The 16,707-nt window shown below is 41.7% G+C and overlaps 1 protein-coding gene across 1 annotated transcript in view; it reads left to right on the top strand.

Annotated features, from left to right (window-relative positions):
- lrp1ba (low density lipoprotein receptor-related protein 1Ba) overlaps positions 1 to 16,707 on the top strand; it is a 333,352-nt gene that overhangs the window by 189,198 nt on the left and 127,447 nt on the right. Inside the window, exons 42-43 of the mRNA XM_036564311.1 lie at positions 7,193 to 7,382; positions 10,220 to 10,424. Coding sequence (XP_036420204.1) covers positions 7,193 to 7,382; positions 10,220 to 10,424 — 395 coding nt within the window. The remainder of the gene's footprint in view (positions 1 to 7,192; positions 7,383 to 10,219; positions 10,425 to 16,707) is intronic.

Below are 16,707 nucleotides of genomic sequence, written 5' to 3'. Positions count from 1 at the left end.
ATATAGAACCATGAACACTCAAAGAACCATTTGCATTCTTTGGTGAAATCGTTCTTCAGATTGATGTGTTGTATACAGTTCTATGCAGAACATTTTTGACAATGGTTCTAGATAGTACCTAAAGGGTTCTTCCTCATGCTCTAAGATGGTTCTCCTTTTGAGTCTTGGTTCCTCTCAGTGGTTCTTCCTCATGCTCTAAGAAGGTTCTCCTTGTGAGCCTTGGTTCCTTTCAGTGGTTCCTACTCATGCTTGTACAGAGTATCTTCTTTTTAGTCTTGGTTCCTCTCAGTGGTTCTTACTCATGTTCTCAGGAGTTTTCTCCTTTTAAATCATCCTTTCAATACTTCTTCCTCATGCTCTTCTCTCATGTCACGGTTCTTCTCAGTGGTTCTTTCTCATGCTCTTAGGGAGTTTCTCATTCTGAGTCTTGGTTCCTCTCAAAGGTTCTAGTTTCTCCTTCTGAGTCTTGGTTCCTCTCAGTGGTTCTTCCTCATGCTCTAAGAAGGTTCTGCTTTTGAGTCTTGGTTCATCTCAGTGGTTCTTTCTCATGCTCTAAGAAGGTTCTCCTTGTGAGTCTTGGTTCCTCTCAGTGGTTCCTACTCATGCTTGTACAGAGTTTCTTCTTTTGAGTCTTGGTTCCTCTCAGTGGTTCTTCCTCATGCTCTTAGGGAGTTTCTCATTCTGAGTCTTGGTCCCTCTCAATGGTTCCAATTTCTCCTTCTGAGTCTTGGTTCCTCTCAGTGGTTCTTCCTTATGCTCTTAGGGAGTTTCTCCTTTTGAGTCTTAGTTCATCTCAGTGGTTCCTACTCATGCTTGTACAGAGTTTCTCCTTTTGAGTCTTGGTTCCTCTCAGTGGTTCTTCCTCATGCTCTTAGGGAGTTTCTCCTTTTGAGTCTTGGTTCCTCTCAGTGGTTCTTCCTCATGCTCTTAGACAGTTTCTCGCCCCTCAGTGATGCTCATCTTGGGGCTGCACCCAAATGTTTTTGGACAGTGGCTGTTGGAGAAAGAGCTACTCAGATGAAAGTGAACTGGAGTGAAACAGAGTTGAAGGTCTGCTTTGAGGGTTCTGTCGATGTGTCTCTCATCTCTCTGCACCTCTCAGAACTATCAAAGGCAAACTTGTGCAGCAGTGTTTCCACAGTGCGGTGCAGCGGTCATTAAGTGGTCTTTGCTGTTGTTCTCAGTAACAGGCCTGTCAGGTTCGTATGGGGCTTAAAGCTTTTGTTTCCTATCTGCTCAACGTTTCCCCCAATTTCTAAGGTTAGTGTTGACAAGCTGGCTCTGTTCAGTCAGGCGGAACTCGCTCGAGCCCTGATCTCCTCTCCTCACTCCTCCTACCTGCTCCTGTCAGCAGCTGACAGGCCAAAGCCAGAGCCCGCCGTCCACCACTTCCTGTGAGGCGAGCCAAGCTTCCTCCGCTCTTCTCCTTTTCATTTCATTCCCTGTAGTGCGATTACAATATCAATACAATACAATATGGTTTAATATTCCAGAGTCATAATTCATTTCACAGGACCGTTTTCTAATGTCTCTTTATCGAAACTGATTGTGTAACTGTTCAAAATGTATGTAAATGACTTTGTTCTGATTCGCTGCTTCAGTTCAAAAAGCAGCCAGAAAGACTCCTTATAACTTCAATTCAAATGGGTGGAGCTAAACTGCTGTAGACTGAATGGTGGAGCTAAACTGCTGTAGCTGAATGGGTGGAGCTAAACTGCTGTAGCTGAATGGTGGAGCTAAACTGCTGTAGCTGAATGGTGGAGCTAAACTGCTGTAGCTGAATGGGTGGAGCTAAACTGCTGTAGCTGAATGGGTGGAGCTAAACTGCTGTAGCTGAATGGTGGAGCTAAACTGCTGTAGGCAGTGTATTTAACGGTGAAGGCTGCATCGTGGAGTGAATCTTCAGTGCTGTATCCTGTGTTTGTAGAGCTCTGCGAGCTGGTTTTGAAGCTGAGTTATTGACGACGTGTCAGACTCTCTTGTTCTTCTGTTCTCATCCTCCTCTCCAGCTGAAAAGGAGCAGCACAGAGAGAAAATCAACAACATCAACAGCAAAGTCAACACAAACATGATGCCGCAGGTGGAGCTTTAGCTGGGCTTTAGTGGATTTGCTGCTGGTTCTGTTGGAGAGTAGAGCAGATTCACCAGCCGTGTAGATCTCTGAACCTCTCAGTGATGACTTCACGATGGTGATTCTTTAGGAAACCTCACCTTCTGCCACGATCTGTGTGACGTTTGAAATCATTTGTCATATAAATAAACTGTTATTTTATGCAGTTATCACTTATACAGTGTAGATTGAAATACTAAAAGTCTTAAGTTGTATGCAAAAATTTTGGCGCCCATATTCAAATGATGTTTTTTTTGATTTTCTAAGTGTAAATAAGTCAACCTGTACAGAAAACACATTTTAATCACTGTTTATTTGCTGAATTTAACACAGTAAGTGTGTTTACATGCATTTAATGATCTGATAAATGCAGAAAATCAGATTTGTCAGTCATCCGATCAATGCGTTTACATGCACTTGAGTAATCAGATAATGGGGAAACTCCAGGTCTACATGAGTCAGACAGTAATCAGATTGCTGCTTTACAACCAGCCAATAAACTCACAGAAGAAGACGTGACGTAAACGTAACGTAAAACTCAAACTTCATGTCGCAGCTTTTTTCAAACCTCTCACCGCTTTACCTGAAAATGTGATCATACATCGTCTAGAAGATGAAGAATATTTAAATCCTTCATTTTGTCAAGCATGTATTTGGTTTCAGCGTCGCTCCAAAAGTGTTATGCTGCATCTCGCAGCGTCGCTGCTCACTTATTTCCGGTACCGCCGTCTGTTTTCACACATGCTCAGACTGAGAAATCCGAAAGAAATCAGAGTAAGAGTTCACATACACTGAGAAATCTGATTACTGAGCTAAAATCCAGCCTCTTTATCGGATTTCTTAATCAGATTTCTAGACCTAAGAAATCAGAGTATGCTGTTTACATGACTATTTGAATAATCAGATAACTGCAGAAATCTGATTATGATCAGATGATTGAGTGCATGTAAACACACTCATTATGAGGAAAATAAATAAAATTGGGCGTGTGCAAAAACTTTTCCCAGCAAGTAGTAGAAATTGTGAACTAAAAATTTGCAGTAAATGCCGTATTTAAGTTTGGAGGATGTGTTCAATCAAAATCAACAAAATGTAATTTGATAAGGGGTGCCTAAACCTTTGCATGCAACTGTTAGCTAGAGCCAGAAGGCCTTATTTAAAATTTTTACCGAAAAGTTTAATAAATGATCAGTAAAGTACCATAAATATCTTTGTAAAGTCATTTTTTGATGAGTTATCTTCCTCTAGATCTGATAACCACTTTGAAATGTAAGCATTATGGATATTAATTTTATTAGAACTTCATTATTAGTGATTAATTAACAACACTACTGTTGTCTGATTTATATTCTTCCTGTGGTTATTATTTTTCTGCCAGATTTTTGTCCACTAACTCGTCACCAACTCTGGAATGTTTGGTCTGAACAGGAATGGTGTGCTTGTACGCAGTTTTTCGATCCGACATTCGGTTTTCATACAATCTTCGTTAAATTAATTTTTTTTTCCCATAGAAATGAATGGGATAAAAAAATCAACGTCCATCTACTGTACTTCTGAAAAATCGAAAGACACCATTTCACATGTACTATCTCAGGGCAGACCCCTGAGCATGAATTCAATGTTGTTCTGACCCGCACTCGTCTGTTTGTCTTTTTTTTTCTCTCATAGAGACCCATTCATTTCTGCCCCCACACAAGCCCTATTATTTCTTTGCCCGACAGCCACCAAACTGCATGTATTCACTCAGGGCAGGTCCTCAAACTCTACTGCACAGCCAACCTGACCTGCACTCCTCTATGTGTCCCTTATTCCTCTCATAGACTCCCATTCATTTTCAACAACAGATAGCTACCACTTGGCAACCCTCTAAAGACCACCCAGTCAACAACCCATACAACTGCTTAGCAACACCTTAGCAACTGTGCAACCACTCTGCATTTTCTTCAGGAAATGCACTATTCTAGTTGATATTAAACAGCTTCTTTAGTTGTTATGGGCGGGGCTAAACACTAATGAAGCAGTTTAGCCCCACCCACAGCTCTGTTCATTGTCCTAGGCACTTTTAAAATTCCTTGAATTTTATTTATATCATACTAATGTCATAAAGATCATCAGAAAACTGTGACGTTGTGACAGGACAAGCAAATTAGAATCAGGAAAACATATTTAACAGAAAATTGCCAAATATACCAAAATATAGAAAATAAACCAAATATATCAAACCAAATATAATATCATTTTTTTTTTCAGTATTAATGTAATTATTCCAGCTTCCATTCTTCTCAGGAGACTCACTTTCAGGTCCTCAAAGAATCTGCAGACACACCTCCAAAGTTCAGTCTTAGAAGCTGGTTGATCATTTTCTGAAGTAATCAAACACATTCAGTGGTGTTGAGGTCTGGACTCTGGGGTGGTCAGTCCATCGTTCAGCTTCTTTGTTTGATGTGTCCGTCTCCTTTTCTCAGTGAGGTTCTTCTTGATCAGCTACACATCCTTTCAGACCCACAGTGCTGAGTCGTCTTCTCACAGTGGAAGGATGGACAGAAACACCTGTGGATGTTTTCAGATCTGATCAGCTTGATTTTCTCCTCTCTCTCAGAGATGAAAGCTTTAAGTGCTGTTTATCTGATGGGGCGGTTTTGGGGTCGACCAGCTCTTCCAGGTGGTTGCTAGGACACACATTTTCTCTGTAGCTGCATGTGGAATATCTTACATCTGATCTCCTCACGGATATCTCCTGAAAACTAAATAACTTGGTACTTAACGGCTGTTTTGACTGGACGTTTATGACTGAAGGGGCTCTGCTGAGGCCTAAAAGCAGTTTGATCATGTTGTGCTGCAGTAAGTCTCCCCCTCTCGCTGGCTCGGTGAGTGAGACAGCTCTGGTGCGTGCAGCATCACGTTGTTCATTTCGGCTCACAGCTGGACGCCGTGCCTCCTGCCTGGCCTCGTTACACTCAATCCCACCACCCCTCACCACCCCTCTGTTCTCCTCCCCGCCAGTTTCATCAGCCTGCACACCAGGAGCACGGCGGCATTACAGCTGGATCTCCTCACGAACTCTGAGCACCGCACACGTTTACTATGCGCTCTCATACGGCGTCATTCTTCATCCACTTTGGCTTTGATAATAAAGAATCTCATTACTCCACCATAAGGACAGCGTTAAAGGGATAGTTTGGTGAAAAATCAAACCTAACCAGTTTCCTCCCTTTCCATAAATGTAGTCCATCAGCCACGACATGTTTGGTGTCTGATGTTCGCTTCTTTACTTTAAGGCTCAGTGTTTCGCCAGGTACGTTCGCTTCATTTCAATGGAATTAGCCGTGATGCAGCAGTTTCTGACGTCTGGAGTGAACAATTTTTGCGTATGACACTTCACATCAAGTTCAATTTTGGGGAAGCTTGATGTGAATTTACAATAGCTCTGCTGTGTTGACCTCTGAAGGGGCGGGGCTTCATACAGCAGCACTAAAGTTCCAAAATATAGCAGCTAATTTTGGTAGCAGTCAGATAGTTCTGACCTCTGATACAGTCTCTCTTTTTTAAATTAATTGTTGGGTTGGTTGGATTTTTTTAGTACTGAAAAAATGTTTGGAATTATTTTAAAAAGTGTCACAAAATCCATGTACAAAATGTAAAAAAGTGCTGCATTACATAAAATGCTTTTTAAATTCATTTGAATTTAAATAACTTTTTAAGTTATGTAAAATAATAGTAAATTATATATATATATATATATATATATATAATGTATTTATTATTCATTATAATTATTTATATACTATTTTAACTAGATACTGTATTAGATCTTACAACAACTTTTGAGTTTTTACTATTTGTGTTTAGCAAACTAGGTTTATGACTGGTTAGCTGCTTGGCTAAGTGCAGCACTGTTCTCTCAGAGTTTGTAAATATCTGGTATAACTGTTCCCTCTATGTTTTACTGTTTATGTTGAGTGAGTTACACAACACTATTGTAGCTACCGGTCTCAACTTCAGGTGCTGCTGCTGTGTTCAGCTATGCTAATGTACTTCAATCCATGTTTATAGATAACAGTCAGTCACACAGTGTCAGAAACCACAGTATCGAGTCTATTAGAGGCACTAAACTCAGTAATCACATGCCGTTAGCATGATGCTAATTGGTGGGATTTAAGCTTCCATTACGTGTTAGCTACATTAGCCTTGTAGCTCCAGTGCTAAAGCTGTAGAAGGAAACTTCAGACACAAACATGTCTTAGCTGATCGACTGTGAAGGGGTAAATGAGGGGAAGTTGAGTTCTTGCTGAACCATCGCTTTAATGTTCTTGTTGTGGTAAATATCAGATGATGTGGATCAGATTAGCGGCAGGTGGAGACGTCCTGCCCTTCTGTCTCACTGTATCACGCAGTGACGGGTTCACTGGTATCGGCAGGTCGAGTCGATCAGGCTGAAGGTTTATTGACTTAATCCAGTCATTAATTCACAACCTGTTTGGCCTTTACAGACAGTCTGACACTGTCATGTCTGAACTCTGCCTCCCTTCAGCTTTAATCTCCGTCTCCGTTACTGTTTGCTTGGTTTTATTATTATTATTTTTAGTATATTGTTTTTAATTTTTTGTTTTATTATTTTATTTTTAAAAATATATCAGTATTTTATTGAGTGAATTAAATATTTTAAATGTTACATTAATTTGTGAAATTATTTATAAAATATTAAATAGAAAAATACACAATTTAAAAATGTACATAGAAAGTATTTTATTTACAAAAAATAAATAATATATTTAAGACAAAATAACTTTTAAAAATAAATACAAAACTAATGTTCAACAAAAAATGAACATTAATTAAAATGTAAAAAATATTCCACATATTTAAAAAAAAAGTTTTTATTTATTTTGTTTTACATGATTTAAATGTTTATATCAAACTTAAAACTAGATAAAAATAGATTTAATGACCACAGGTTCTGCCTCTACACTTCTTTGTTTCTAAGTGAGTCTTTCTGAAAGTGTTTCTGAATAATGGCGATAACTATGTAATAAAGTGCTTATTAACATCTAATAAAGCTGTGCTGTTGTGTGCTGTGTGCAGATGTTGGCTCGGTGGAGGGTTTGGCGTATCACCGTGGCTGGGACACGCTGTACTGGACGAGTTCCACCACGGCCACCATCACGCGTCACAGCGTGGACCAGAGCAGACGGGACGCGTTCAACCTGGACACGGTCATCCGCATGGCCGAGGATGACCACCCGCACGTCCTGGCGCTGGACGAGTGTCAAAAGTGAGTGATTTTTATAAAGTGCAGTGTTTTAATCCCTTAAACTTAGATTTAAGATTCTTATTCAGCGGCTAATCTTAAAGCAGCTCTGCGCTGATTTCAGCCTCTCTGTCTGTAGTTACTGTAGCAGGCGCTGAGAGGACTTTCTGTAGTTTTTATTGTTTTTATTTGGTTTGTTTTCATCTCCATGATACTTCATCTGTTGAATTTACTGAGCAGTGTTGTTGAGTCATTGGTGAGGATTCTCTTTAATCTCCTTCTCTTCTTTGTACTTTGTGCTGTGTAAATAAATGTGACCTGACTTCTTTTCTTTTCTGAGTAACTCATCAAAGCCAGTCATTGTCCATAACAATAAATGTTGTAATGTAGCAGAGAGAGTTCAGGTTAAAAGGTGCTGGCGTTTTCCTTTAAGACTTATTATTCAGTAGTTATTATGAATTATTAGCTAATCCCAATGAATTATTCAATAACTACTATGACTTATTCACTAACTAATATAATTTATTCAGTATCTAGTATGAATTGTTTAGTAACTACTATGAATAATTCATTAATCACTATGAATTACTAATAACCACTATGAATTATTATTTATCTACTATGAATCATTCAATAACCACTATGAATCACTCATAACCACTTGGAATTATTCTATATCTGCTAGGAATCTTTTAGTAACCACTTTGAATCACTCATAACCACTATGAATTATTCTTTATCTGCTATGAATCATTCAGTTACCACTATGAATCATTCAATAACCACTATGAATCACTCATAACCAGTACGAATTAATCTGTATCTACTATGAATCATTCAATACCCACCGTGAATCACTCATAACCACCATACATTATTCTGTATTTACTACAAATCGTTCAATAACCACTATGAATCACTTATAACCACTATGAATATTCTGTATCTACTATGAATCATTCAGTAAGCACTTTTAATTTTTTTATAACCGCAATTAATTTTTCTGTATCTACTATGAATTATTCATACAACTATAAATTATTCTGCATCTGTTATGAATTATTCTGTATCTACTGTACAATTTTCAGTAACTACTATGATTTTTTCAGTATCCACTATTATTTTTTTTCCTGACGACTATGAATTGTTTAGCACCTATTATAGATTGTTCAGCATCTACAATACATTATTAACTCAGCACTATTAGTTATTCACTAACGATTATGAATTATTCTGTATCTGCTGTCACTTATTCACTCACTGCTATGCCTTATTCAGTGTCTCCTCTGGATTATTCAGTGTCTACTATGACACTAAAGTTCTGTAGGTGGGGGGGGGGCTGAAGTGTGGACCCTCATACAGAGCCTTAGAGTTCAAAGGTAAACCATAACTTGCAAAACAAAGTAAAATATCTGAGATGTGCTGTATATCCTGCTGTATTTTGGTTCCTGTAGATGGTTTTGCAGACAGAATGTAATCAAATCTATGAAATACTCGAACCCGACTCTCCGCTTTTCACACCTTCCAGCCCTCGTTTCAGTGCTGGAGCTCCATCTTTCTCTCCCGAGCTGAAGAGCATAAATCTCCTCCAAATTACCAGCGGCTGAAATTGTGGTTTTGAAATATGTCTCTCGCAGAGGTCAATTAAGAAAGAGATCCACTAATTACGGCGCAGTAATTAGATTCGATACCACATACGGCGCATTCATTTCTCAGCGGCGAATTCCGCGCTTAATAAAAGCTCAGAATTCGGAACGCCGTGACCTGCGATGGATGGCGAGTCGCGGCGGAGGCGTAAATAAAGCAAACCTTTTCGGCTCCGGCGGCCTTTTCACTCCCTCAGAGCACTTAATTAAGGGCCCTTCGTTAGGTTTTCTTACAGCATAATTTCAGATGCTCCTATTCATTTGCCGACTGGGGCTTTGATCTTGTTTGATGGCGGTTTGTTTAATGCCTTAATCTATGATCCGAGTATGTTTTTGTCTATAAAGTGTAGTGTTGTGGGGGGTATTCATCTTAGAGAGAAGTTAGCCCTGTGCTAACTTGAACCGGTGATTAAAACCGAGACCGTTCTCTGTGTTGCGTATCTGTGGGTGGGGACTGTTTTGGCACCTGCAAATGATGGATTTTAGCGCTAATTAGTTTGAACTGCCTACACTTCAGCGGAGTTGTTAGCAGAGCTGGAAGTCAAGCCTGCTAGCCGCTTCGCTTTCTGTCCGCGGTGGGGAAAAAAGACAGCCCGTTCCCAGTGGACCGTTTTGCTGTGACAGCATTAATAAGAGAGCGTGTGCTACCAGCCACCGTGTTAGCGCGCTACTCTGTTCATGCTAGCCGGGGGCTGCCAGAATCACCGCTAGCGATCGCACCGTCTCGCTGGTGTCTAACACTCTGAGGTGCCGTCACACAAAGGCCCAGCATGCTCACTTTTTGGATAAAGCCAAGATGAGTCAGGACAGCGTTAGCAGAGGCGAGGCTAACGTTACGCTTTGAGAAAAAGATCTGAAAGAGGCTTGACTGTGCATGTTATTCAGAGCCAAGACGAATCCCAGCACTTATTACAAAGCCTAAAGCTGTTATTTAGATCTTTGTTCCAGATTTGATATGGAGAAAGTGAGATCTGATAGCGTTTAGCTGGAACCCTGAATGCATTAAACCGTTCCTCTATTGTGCTCAGAAATCCTCCAACCTTTTGAAGGCATGAATGCATTAAAAAGCAGCTTTAGAGACGACGTGTGATGTATAGATCTTCACAGTGTAGCTAGGCGAGATAATAGCAGGGCGACAATGCTAAGCCGTCAAGACTGAGACGAATCAATTTTCTTCTGTCATGTTTGAAAATGAACTTATGCTGTTTTTCCCAGCCTGATGTTTTGGACGAACTGGAACGAGAAAAGGCCGAGCATCCTGAGATCGACCCTTACGGGAAGAAACATCCGGCTCATCGTTAGCGAACGCATCCTCACGCCTAATGGACTCACCATTGACCACCGGGCCGAGAAGCTGTACTTCTCCGACGGCAGCCTGGGCTCGCTGGAGAGATGTGATTATGACGGTTCGCACAGATACGTGAGTATCCGGCGCTCCTTTCGAGTGCATTAGCAGCGAGCATTAGCTCTGAATGGCAAATGTTCAGGCGTCTTAAGGCTTTTGTAGAATGTTGTTTTGCAAAGAGAGATAAAGCAATAAAAGGGTTCAAGTCTGAGGCTCTTCCATTGAACGTCCAAGGCTGAAAAGAAGCCGCCAGGATCGCTAATGTCTGACCATTAATGAAACCGAACTGGAGTGGAAATTTGCCCTCTCGCTGCTGAGAGTGGGGGCTTTTCAGACGATCGCTGTGCACATTCTGAACTTTTCACATCTCACAGCTCCACAGGTTCAGGTTTGCTAAATGCATGAGCATCCATTAGGAAGATGTCCAAACACAGCGGACACAGAGTTCACGGCAACATGAACCGCCCAGCTGAAGCGTAAAATACATATTAGATAACACTTTGTTGTCGGTTGTCATAGAAATTCTAATAATCATCAGATAAAAATACAAACGTTATAAAAATACAACTACACACTTAAAAAAGACAGATGGTTCTATGGTTTTTTAGTTAAAACAGTGGCTCTGTTTAGAACCATTCATCCTTAAATGCAACAACCTAGCAACCATCTGAAACACTAGCTCAGCAAGCACCCAAACAACCACCTAGGAACACTGCAGCAACAACCTAGCAACCATCTGAAACACTAGCTCAGCAAGCACCCAAACAACCACCTAGGAACACTGCAGCAAGAACCTAGTAACCACATGAAACAGTAGTTCTGCAAGCACCTAAAATGCCATAGCAACCACGTAGGAACACCTTAGCAACAACCTAGCAACCATCTGAAACACTAGCTCAGCAAGCCCCTAAAATGACATAGCACCCACGTAGGAACACTTTAGCAACAACCTAGCAACCATCTGAAACACTAGCTCAGCAAGCCCCTAAAATGACATAGCAACCATGTAGGAACACCTTAGCAACAACCTAGCAACGATCTGAAACACTAGCTCAGCAAGCACCCAAACAACCACCTAGGAACACTGTAGCAAGAACCTAGTAACCACATGAAACAGTAGTTCAGCAAGCACCTAAAATGCCATAGCAACCACGTAGGAACACCTTAGCAACAACCTAGCAACCATCTGAAACACTAGCTCAGCAAGCCCCTAAAATGCCATAGCAACCACGTAGGAACATCTTAGCAACAACCTAGCAACCATCTAGCATCATTCTAGCAATCCTAGCAACCCCTCACTCTGCATTTCCTTCAAGAAATGCACTTTTCTCCACACTTAAAAAAGGTGGTTCTTCAAGGCTTAGCAAAAGCAATGGATCTATTTAGAACCATGAGTCCTGTATAGAACCATTTCATGCTTATTGGTTCTTTGCATGGTAAAATGTGTTGAAAATGGTTCTATCTAGAACATTTCTGGAAAAAAGCGTTCTTCTGTTGTTACTATGTCTTTTTTTTTTCATTTTTAGGTGCTTGCTGAGCTAGTGTTTCAGATGGTTGCTAAGGTGTTCCTCAGTGGTTGCTAAGGTATTTTAGGTGCATGCTGAGCTAGTGTTTCAGATGGCTGCTAAGGTGTTCCTTGGTGGTTGCTAAGGTATTTTAGGTGCATGCTGAGCTAGTGTTTCAGATGATTGCTAGGTTGTTGCCAAGGTGTTCCTTGGTGGTTGCTATGGTGCTTGCTAAGCTAGTGTTTCAGATGGTTGCTAGGTTGTTGCCAAGGTGTTCCTAGGTGGTTGCTAAGGTATTTTAGGTGCCTGCTAAGCTAGTGTTCCAGGTTGCTAGGTCATTGCTAAGGTGTTCCTAGGTGGTTTGTAAGGTATTTTAGGTGCCTGCTGAGCTAGTGTTCCAGGTTGCTAGGTCATTGCTAAGGTGTTCCTAGGTGGTTTCTATGGTATTTTAGGTGTTTGCTAAGCTAGTGTTTCAGATGATTGCTAGGTTGTTGCCAAGGTGTTCCTAGGTGGTTGCTATGGTATTTTAGGTGCCTGCTAAGCTAGTGTTCCAGGTTGCTAGGTCATTGCTAAGGTGTTCCTAGGTGGTTTCTAAGCTAGTGTTTCAGGTGGTTGCTTGGTCATGTCTAGGCACTTGGTATGGCACCTCTGGTGGTTGTTATCCGATTGTTGTGGCATCCCAGATTGTTGCTAGGGTGCTGTTATGTGGTTGCAATGATATCCCACAGTTTCTTTGGGGTGGGTTTTTGGGGTCTGTTTTGACATGTTTTTGTTCTTGTTAGCTGGTGAATACAGAAGGAAGGCACTTAGCTAACATTAGTGAAAGGAAGCTGAACACCTTGCAGTCACATAACTGTAGTGTCTGTCTTCAAATCACCCTTACAGTGGAGAAAATGGATTACGCAAATATCAGAAATGAAGCTAAAGGCTAATATTAGCTAACATGCTACCTGGCTATCTAGATGCATCAGCTTAGCTCCTTTTCTTTGGCTGAAAGGCTAAAACTCATTTCTCGTCTCATTTTCTGCTAAATAGAGACAGAATAACTGTTTTCTGTTTGGTTTGTGCTCGACTGAAGGAGGAGCTACACTAATGCTAGTTTGGTTGTATTTATTTGCCTTTAGCTCAGTGGCTAAGCTAGCAGTCAGGACTGGTTGGCACCACTGCATAATTGATTGGTAAGATGTAAATAGAGCAGTTCAGAGTGGTTTGGTGTGAAACGCTCTGTTCTAGATAAACTTACCGAGTCAGAACTGTTCACAGTGGTGGTGATAGGAACCAGACGTCCACCTCTAAAAGCTCCCTCACAGAAAGTTCCTACATGAAATGGTTATGAATTCACTGCCTGATGACTGAGACACTGTTTTATGATAGTTTAGAGAACTTAAACTCCATTCACGGTGGAGGGATACATGCAGGGTGCTGTGAGGCAAAATAGTCCCCAAAGAAAACTTATTATTTCAGATTTTCCACTATTTTCCATCATCAACATTCCATATAAACTCAGAAGACTCGTGTAGGTTCACTGGTGGTTCTGGATAGTAAATAAAATGCCTATATTTGTGTTGTAGTCATGGCGACCCCTGGTTCCTCTCACCACCACACTTTCACCACCACTCTCTCCTGAAAAGCTCCCCTTTTGGAGATGCGATTTAGGCAGACAGCGATGTGTTAATGCTCACTGCCACAAGCTGGTGTAGTGAACTGGGAACCAGTGCCTGATGAAAGGCTTCACTGTTGTTCGTAGCTCCAGGTTGTCTTTGAGAGCCTTTCAGCCCTTTATCACTGCAGTTGCACGCTGGCGTTTTGGGCTCCCAGCAGCCGGCACCCCACGAACGGGCTTTAATGGTGTCCAGTGTGCTAATCAAACGACCTGCCATCTTCCCAATTAAACAGTGAGAATTGTTCTGGGGCGAGACGGCCGGTGAGAGAGGCCGAGTCAGTGTTAATGTGAGGTGGGGAGATCTTGGCAGGCTGGTCTTCAGGAGGTCTGCAGATCCACTGGAGATCCTGTTGCTCCTGTTGCTCCCGTTAATCTCCCTCAGCAGGTTCAGGAAGCTGCCATGAGCCACTAGCGCTCTGCTCTCTCCACCTGCCTGCTGGTTAACCTGCTGGAGCTGAGCAGCATCAGAGCTTCATTTCCATCCATTTCTTACTGGCACTCTTATTCAGAATTAGGCTTGAGGGGCATTTATTGTGGAAAAATTAATACATTTTACACTTTTTTATAGAAATAAGAGTCTGATATTGTAAATCAGCATCAAAATTTTAACACATGCACTTTTCGGGTGCCCTCCTGATGCTGCTGCTGCTGCATAAACTCAAACTATCTAATTACCCGTTGCTCCACCTGCTTTTCCCCGTTTTGTATTCCAATATTTTATTCTGATGTTGTTTGCTATCCGGTGTGGTCCAGAGGAGGATGGGCTCCCCTTTTGAGTCTTGGTTCCTCTCAAGGTTTCTTCCTCTTGCTCAGTTTTTCGTTGCCACTGTCGCCATTGGTGACGCTCGTGGGGGCTCGGACCCCCACAAGCTGCTTTGTGACAACACCTGTTGTAAAAAATGCTTTATAAATAAACTTTGACTTGACTTTTAGCAAAAAAGGTTCTAAGTAGTATTGCAACAACATTGGAACCCTATTTGGTGCAATTAAAAAAGAATTGAATACAGCTGGTTTTCTATCATAACAAATTATTTAACTATGTAAAAAACATTTATACATTCAAACACTTCTTTCAGTATTTATGGTTCTATAAAGAACCCTTTTCTTTACTGAAGAACCCCTGAGGAACCATATTTTAGGAGTGCACCACTCAGTTCCTGGGTCCATACTGTCCACAAAGGGACACTATGCTGCAAAAACAGAGGTTTTTTGTGATGTCACTAAAATCAACACATATACATACATGTGCAAAAGTTTGTGCACCCCTGGACAAATTCCATGTTTTGTTGATTTTCTAAGGGGAAATTTGACCAGGGTGCACAAACTTTTGCATACGACTGTGATATCATTCAGCCTACAGCAGCTTAGCTCCGCCCATTTACACTGAAGTTATAAAGAGTGTTTAAGCATGGACTGGTTCTTTAAGGGTTCTTTAATAAAGACAGTGGTTCTATATAGAACCATGGACACTCAAAGAGCCGTTTGCATGATGGTGAAAAGGTTCTTCAGACTGATGAACAATGTGTTGTAAATGGTTCTCTATAGAACCCTTTTGAAAAGGGTTCTTTTATTGTTGCAACGTCAAGCTTATAAAAATAGCAGAACCCCTTTAGTGCTATATAGAACAATATACAACACATTCTCCATCAATCTGAAGAACCTTTTCTGTGCAGTGCTAATTGGTGGGGTATGAGCTTGCGTTACTTGTTAGCTACATTAGCCTCGTAGCTCCAGTGCTAAAACTAAAGAATAGAACTTCAGACACCGAACATGTCTTGGCTGATGGACTTTATTTGGGACAACAGGGGAAAATGGGGGAATTAGAGTTATGGCCAAACTATCGCTTTAACGCTCAATGACCTCTACATAAAGTGGTGACCCTCACGGTCATTCACAGAGTGACTGAGTGGGGTGATGATGCTGTCACTGATGCAGCTCACTCACTCACTCACTCTCTCACTTACCCACTCACTCACTCACCCATTCACTTACTCACTCACTCACTCACTCACCCTCTCACTCACCCATTCACTCACTCACTCACTTACCCACTCACTCACTCACACATTCACTCACTCACTTACTCACTTACTCACTCACTCACTCACTCACTTATTCTCCCACTCACCCATTCACTCACCCATTCACTCACTCACTCACTCTCTCACTCACCCATTCACTCACTCAGTCACTCACTCACTCACTCACTCTCTCACTTACCCACTCACTCACTCACTCACCCTCTCACTCACCCATTCACTCACTCACTCACTTACCCACTCACTCACTCACACATTCACTCACTCACTCACTCACTCACTCACTCACTCACTTATTCTCCCACTCACCCATTCACTCACTCACTCACTCACTCTCTCACTCACCCATTCACTCACTCACTCACTCACTCACTCACTCACTCACTCTCTCACTTACCCACTCACTCACTCACTCACCCTCTCACTCACCCATTCACTCACTCACTCACTTACCCACTCACACATTCACTCACTCACTCACTCTCTCACTTACCCACTCACTCACTCACTCACCCTCTCACTCACCCATTCACTCACTCACTCACTTACCCACTCACACATTCACTCACTCACTCACTCACTCACTCACTCACTCACTCTCTCACTTACCCACTCACTCACTCACTCACCCTCTCACTCACCCATTCACTCACTCACTCACTTACCCACTCACTCACTCACCCATTCACTCACTCACTCACTCACACATTCACTCACTCACTCACTCACTCACTCACTTATTCTCCTACTCACCCACTCACTCACTTACTCGCTCACTCACTCACTCACTCACTCACTCACCCATTCACTCACTCACACATTCACTCACTCACTCACTTATTCACTCACTCACCCACTCACTCACTTACTCGCTCACTCACTCACTCACTCACTCACTCACTCACCCATTCACTCACTCACACATTCACTCACTCACTCACTTATTCACTCACTCACTCACTCACTCACTCACTCACTCACTCACTCACTCACTCACTCACCCTTTCACCCATTCACTCACTCACTAACTCACTCACTCACCCATTCACTCACTCACTCACTCACACATTCACTCACTCACTCACTCACTCTCTCACTTACCCACTCACTCACTCACCCATTCACCCATTCACTCACTCACTTATTCTCCT

The sequence above is a fragment of the Colossoma macropomum genome, unplaced genomic scaffold (genome assembly GCF_904425465.1).
Source record: "Colossoma macropomum unplaced genomic scaffold, Colossoma_macropomum, whole genome shotgun sequence".
NCBI classification, from domain to species: domain Eukaryota; kingdom Metazoa; phylum Chordata; class Actinopteri; order Characiformes; family Serrasalmidae; genus Colossoma; species Colossoma macropomum.
The sequence above is the reverse complement of the archived record's forward strand: the minus strand, read 5'-3'. Positions and strand labels throughout refer to the sequence as shown.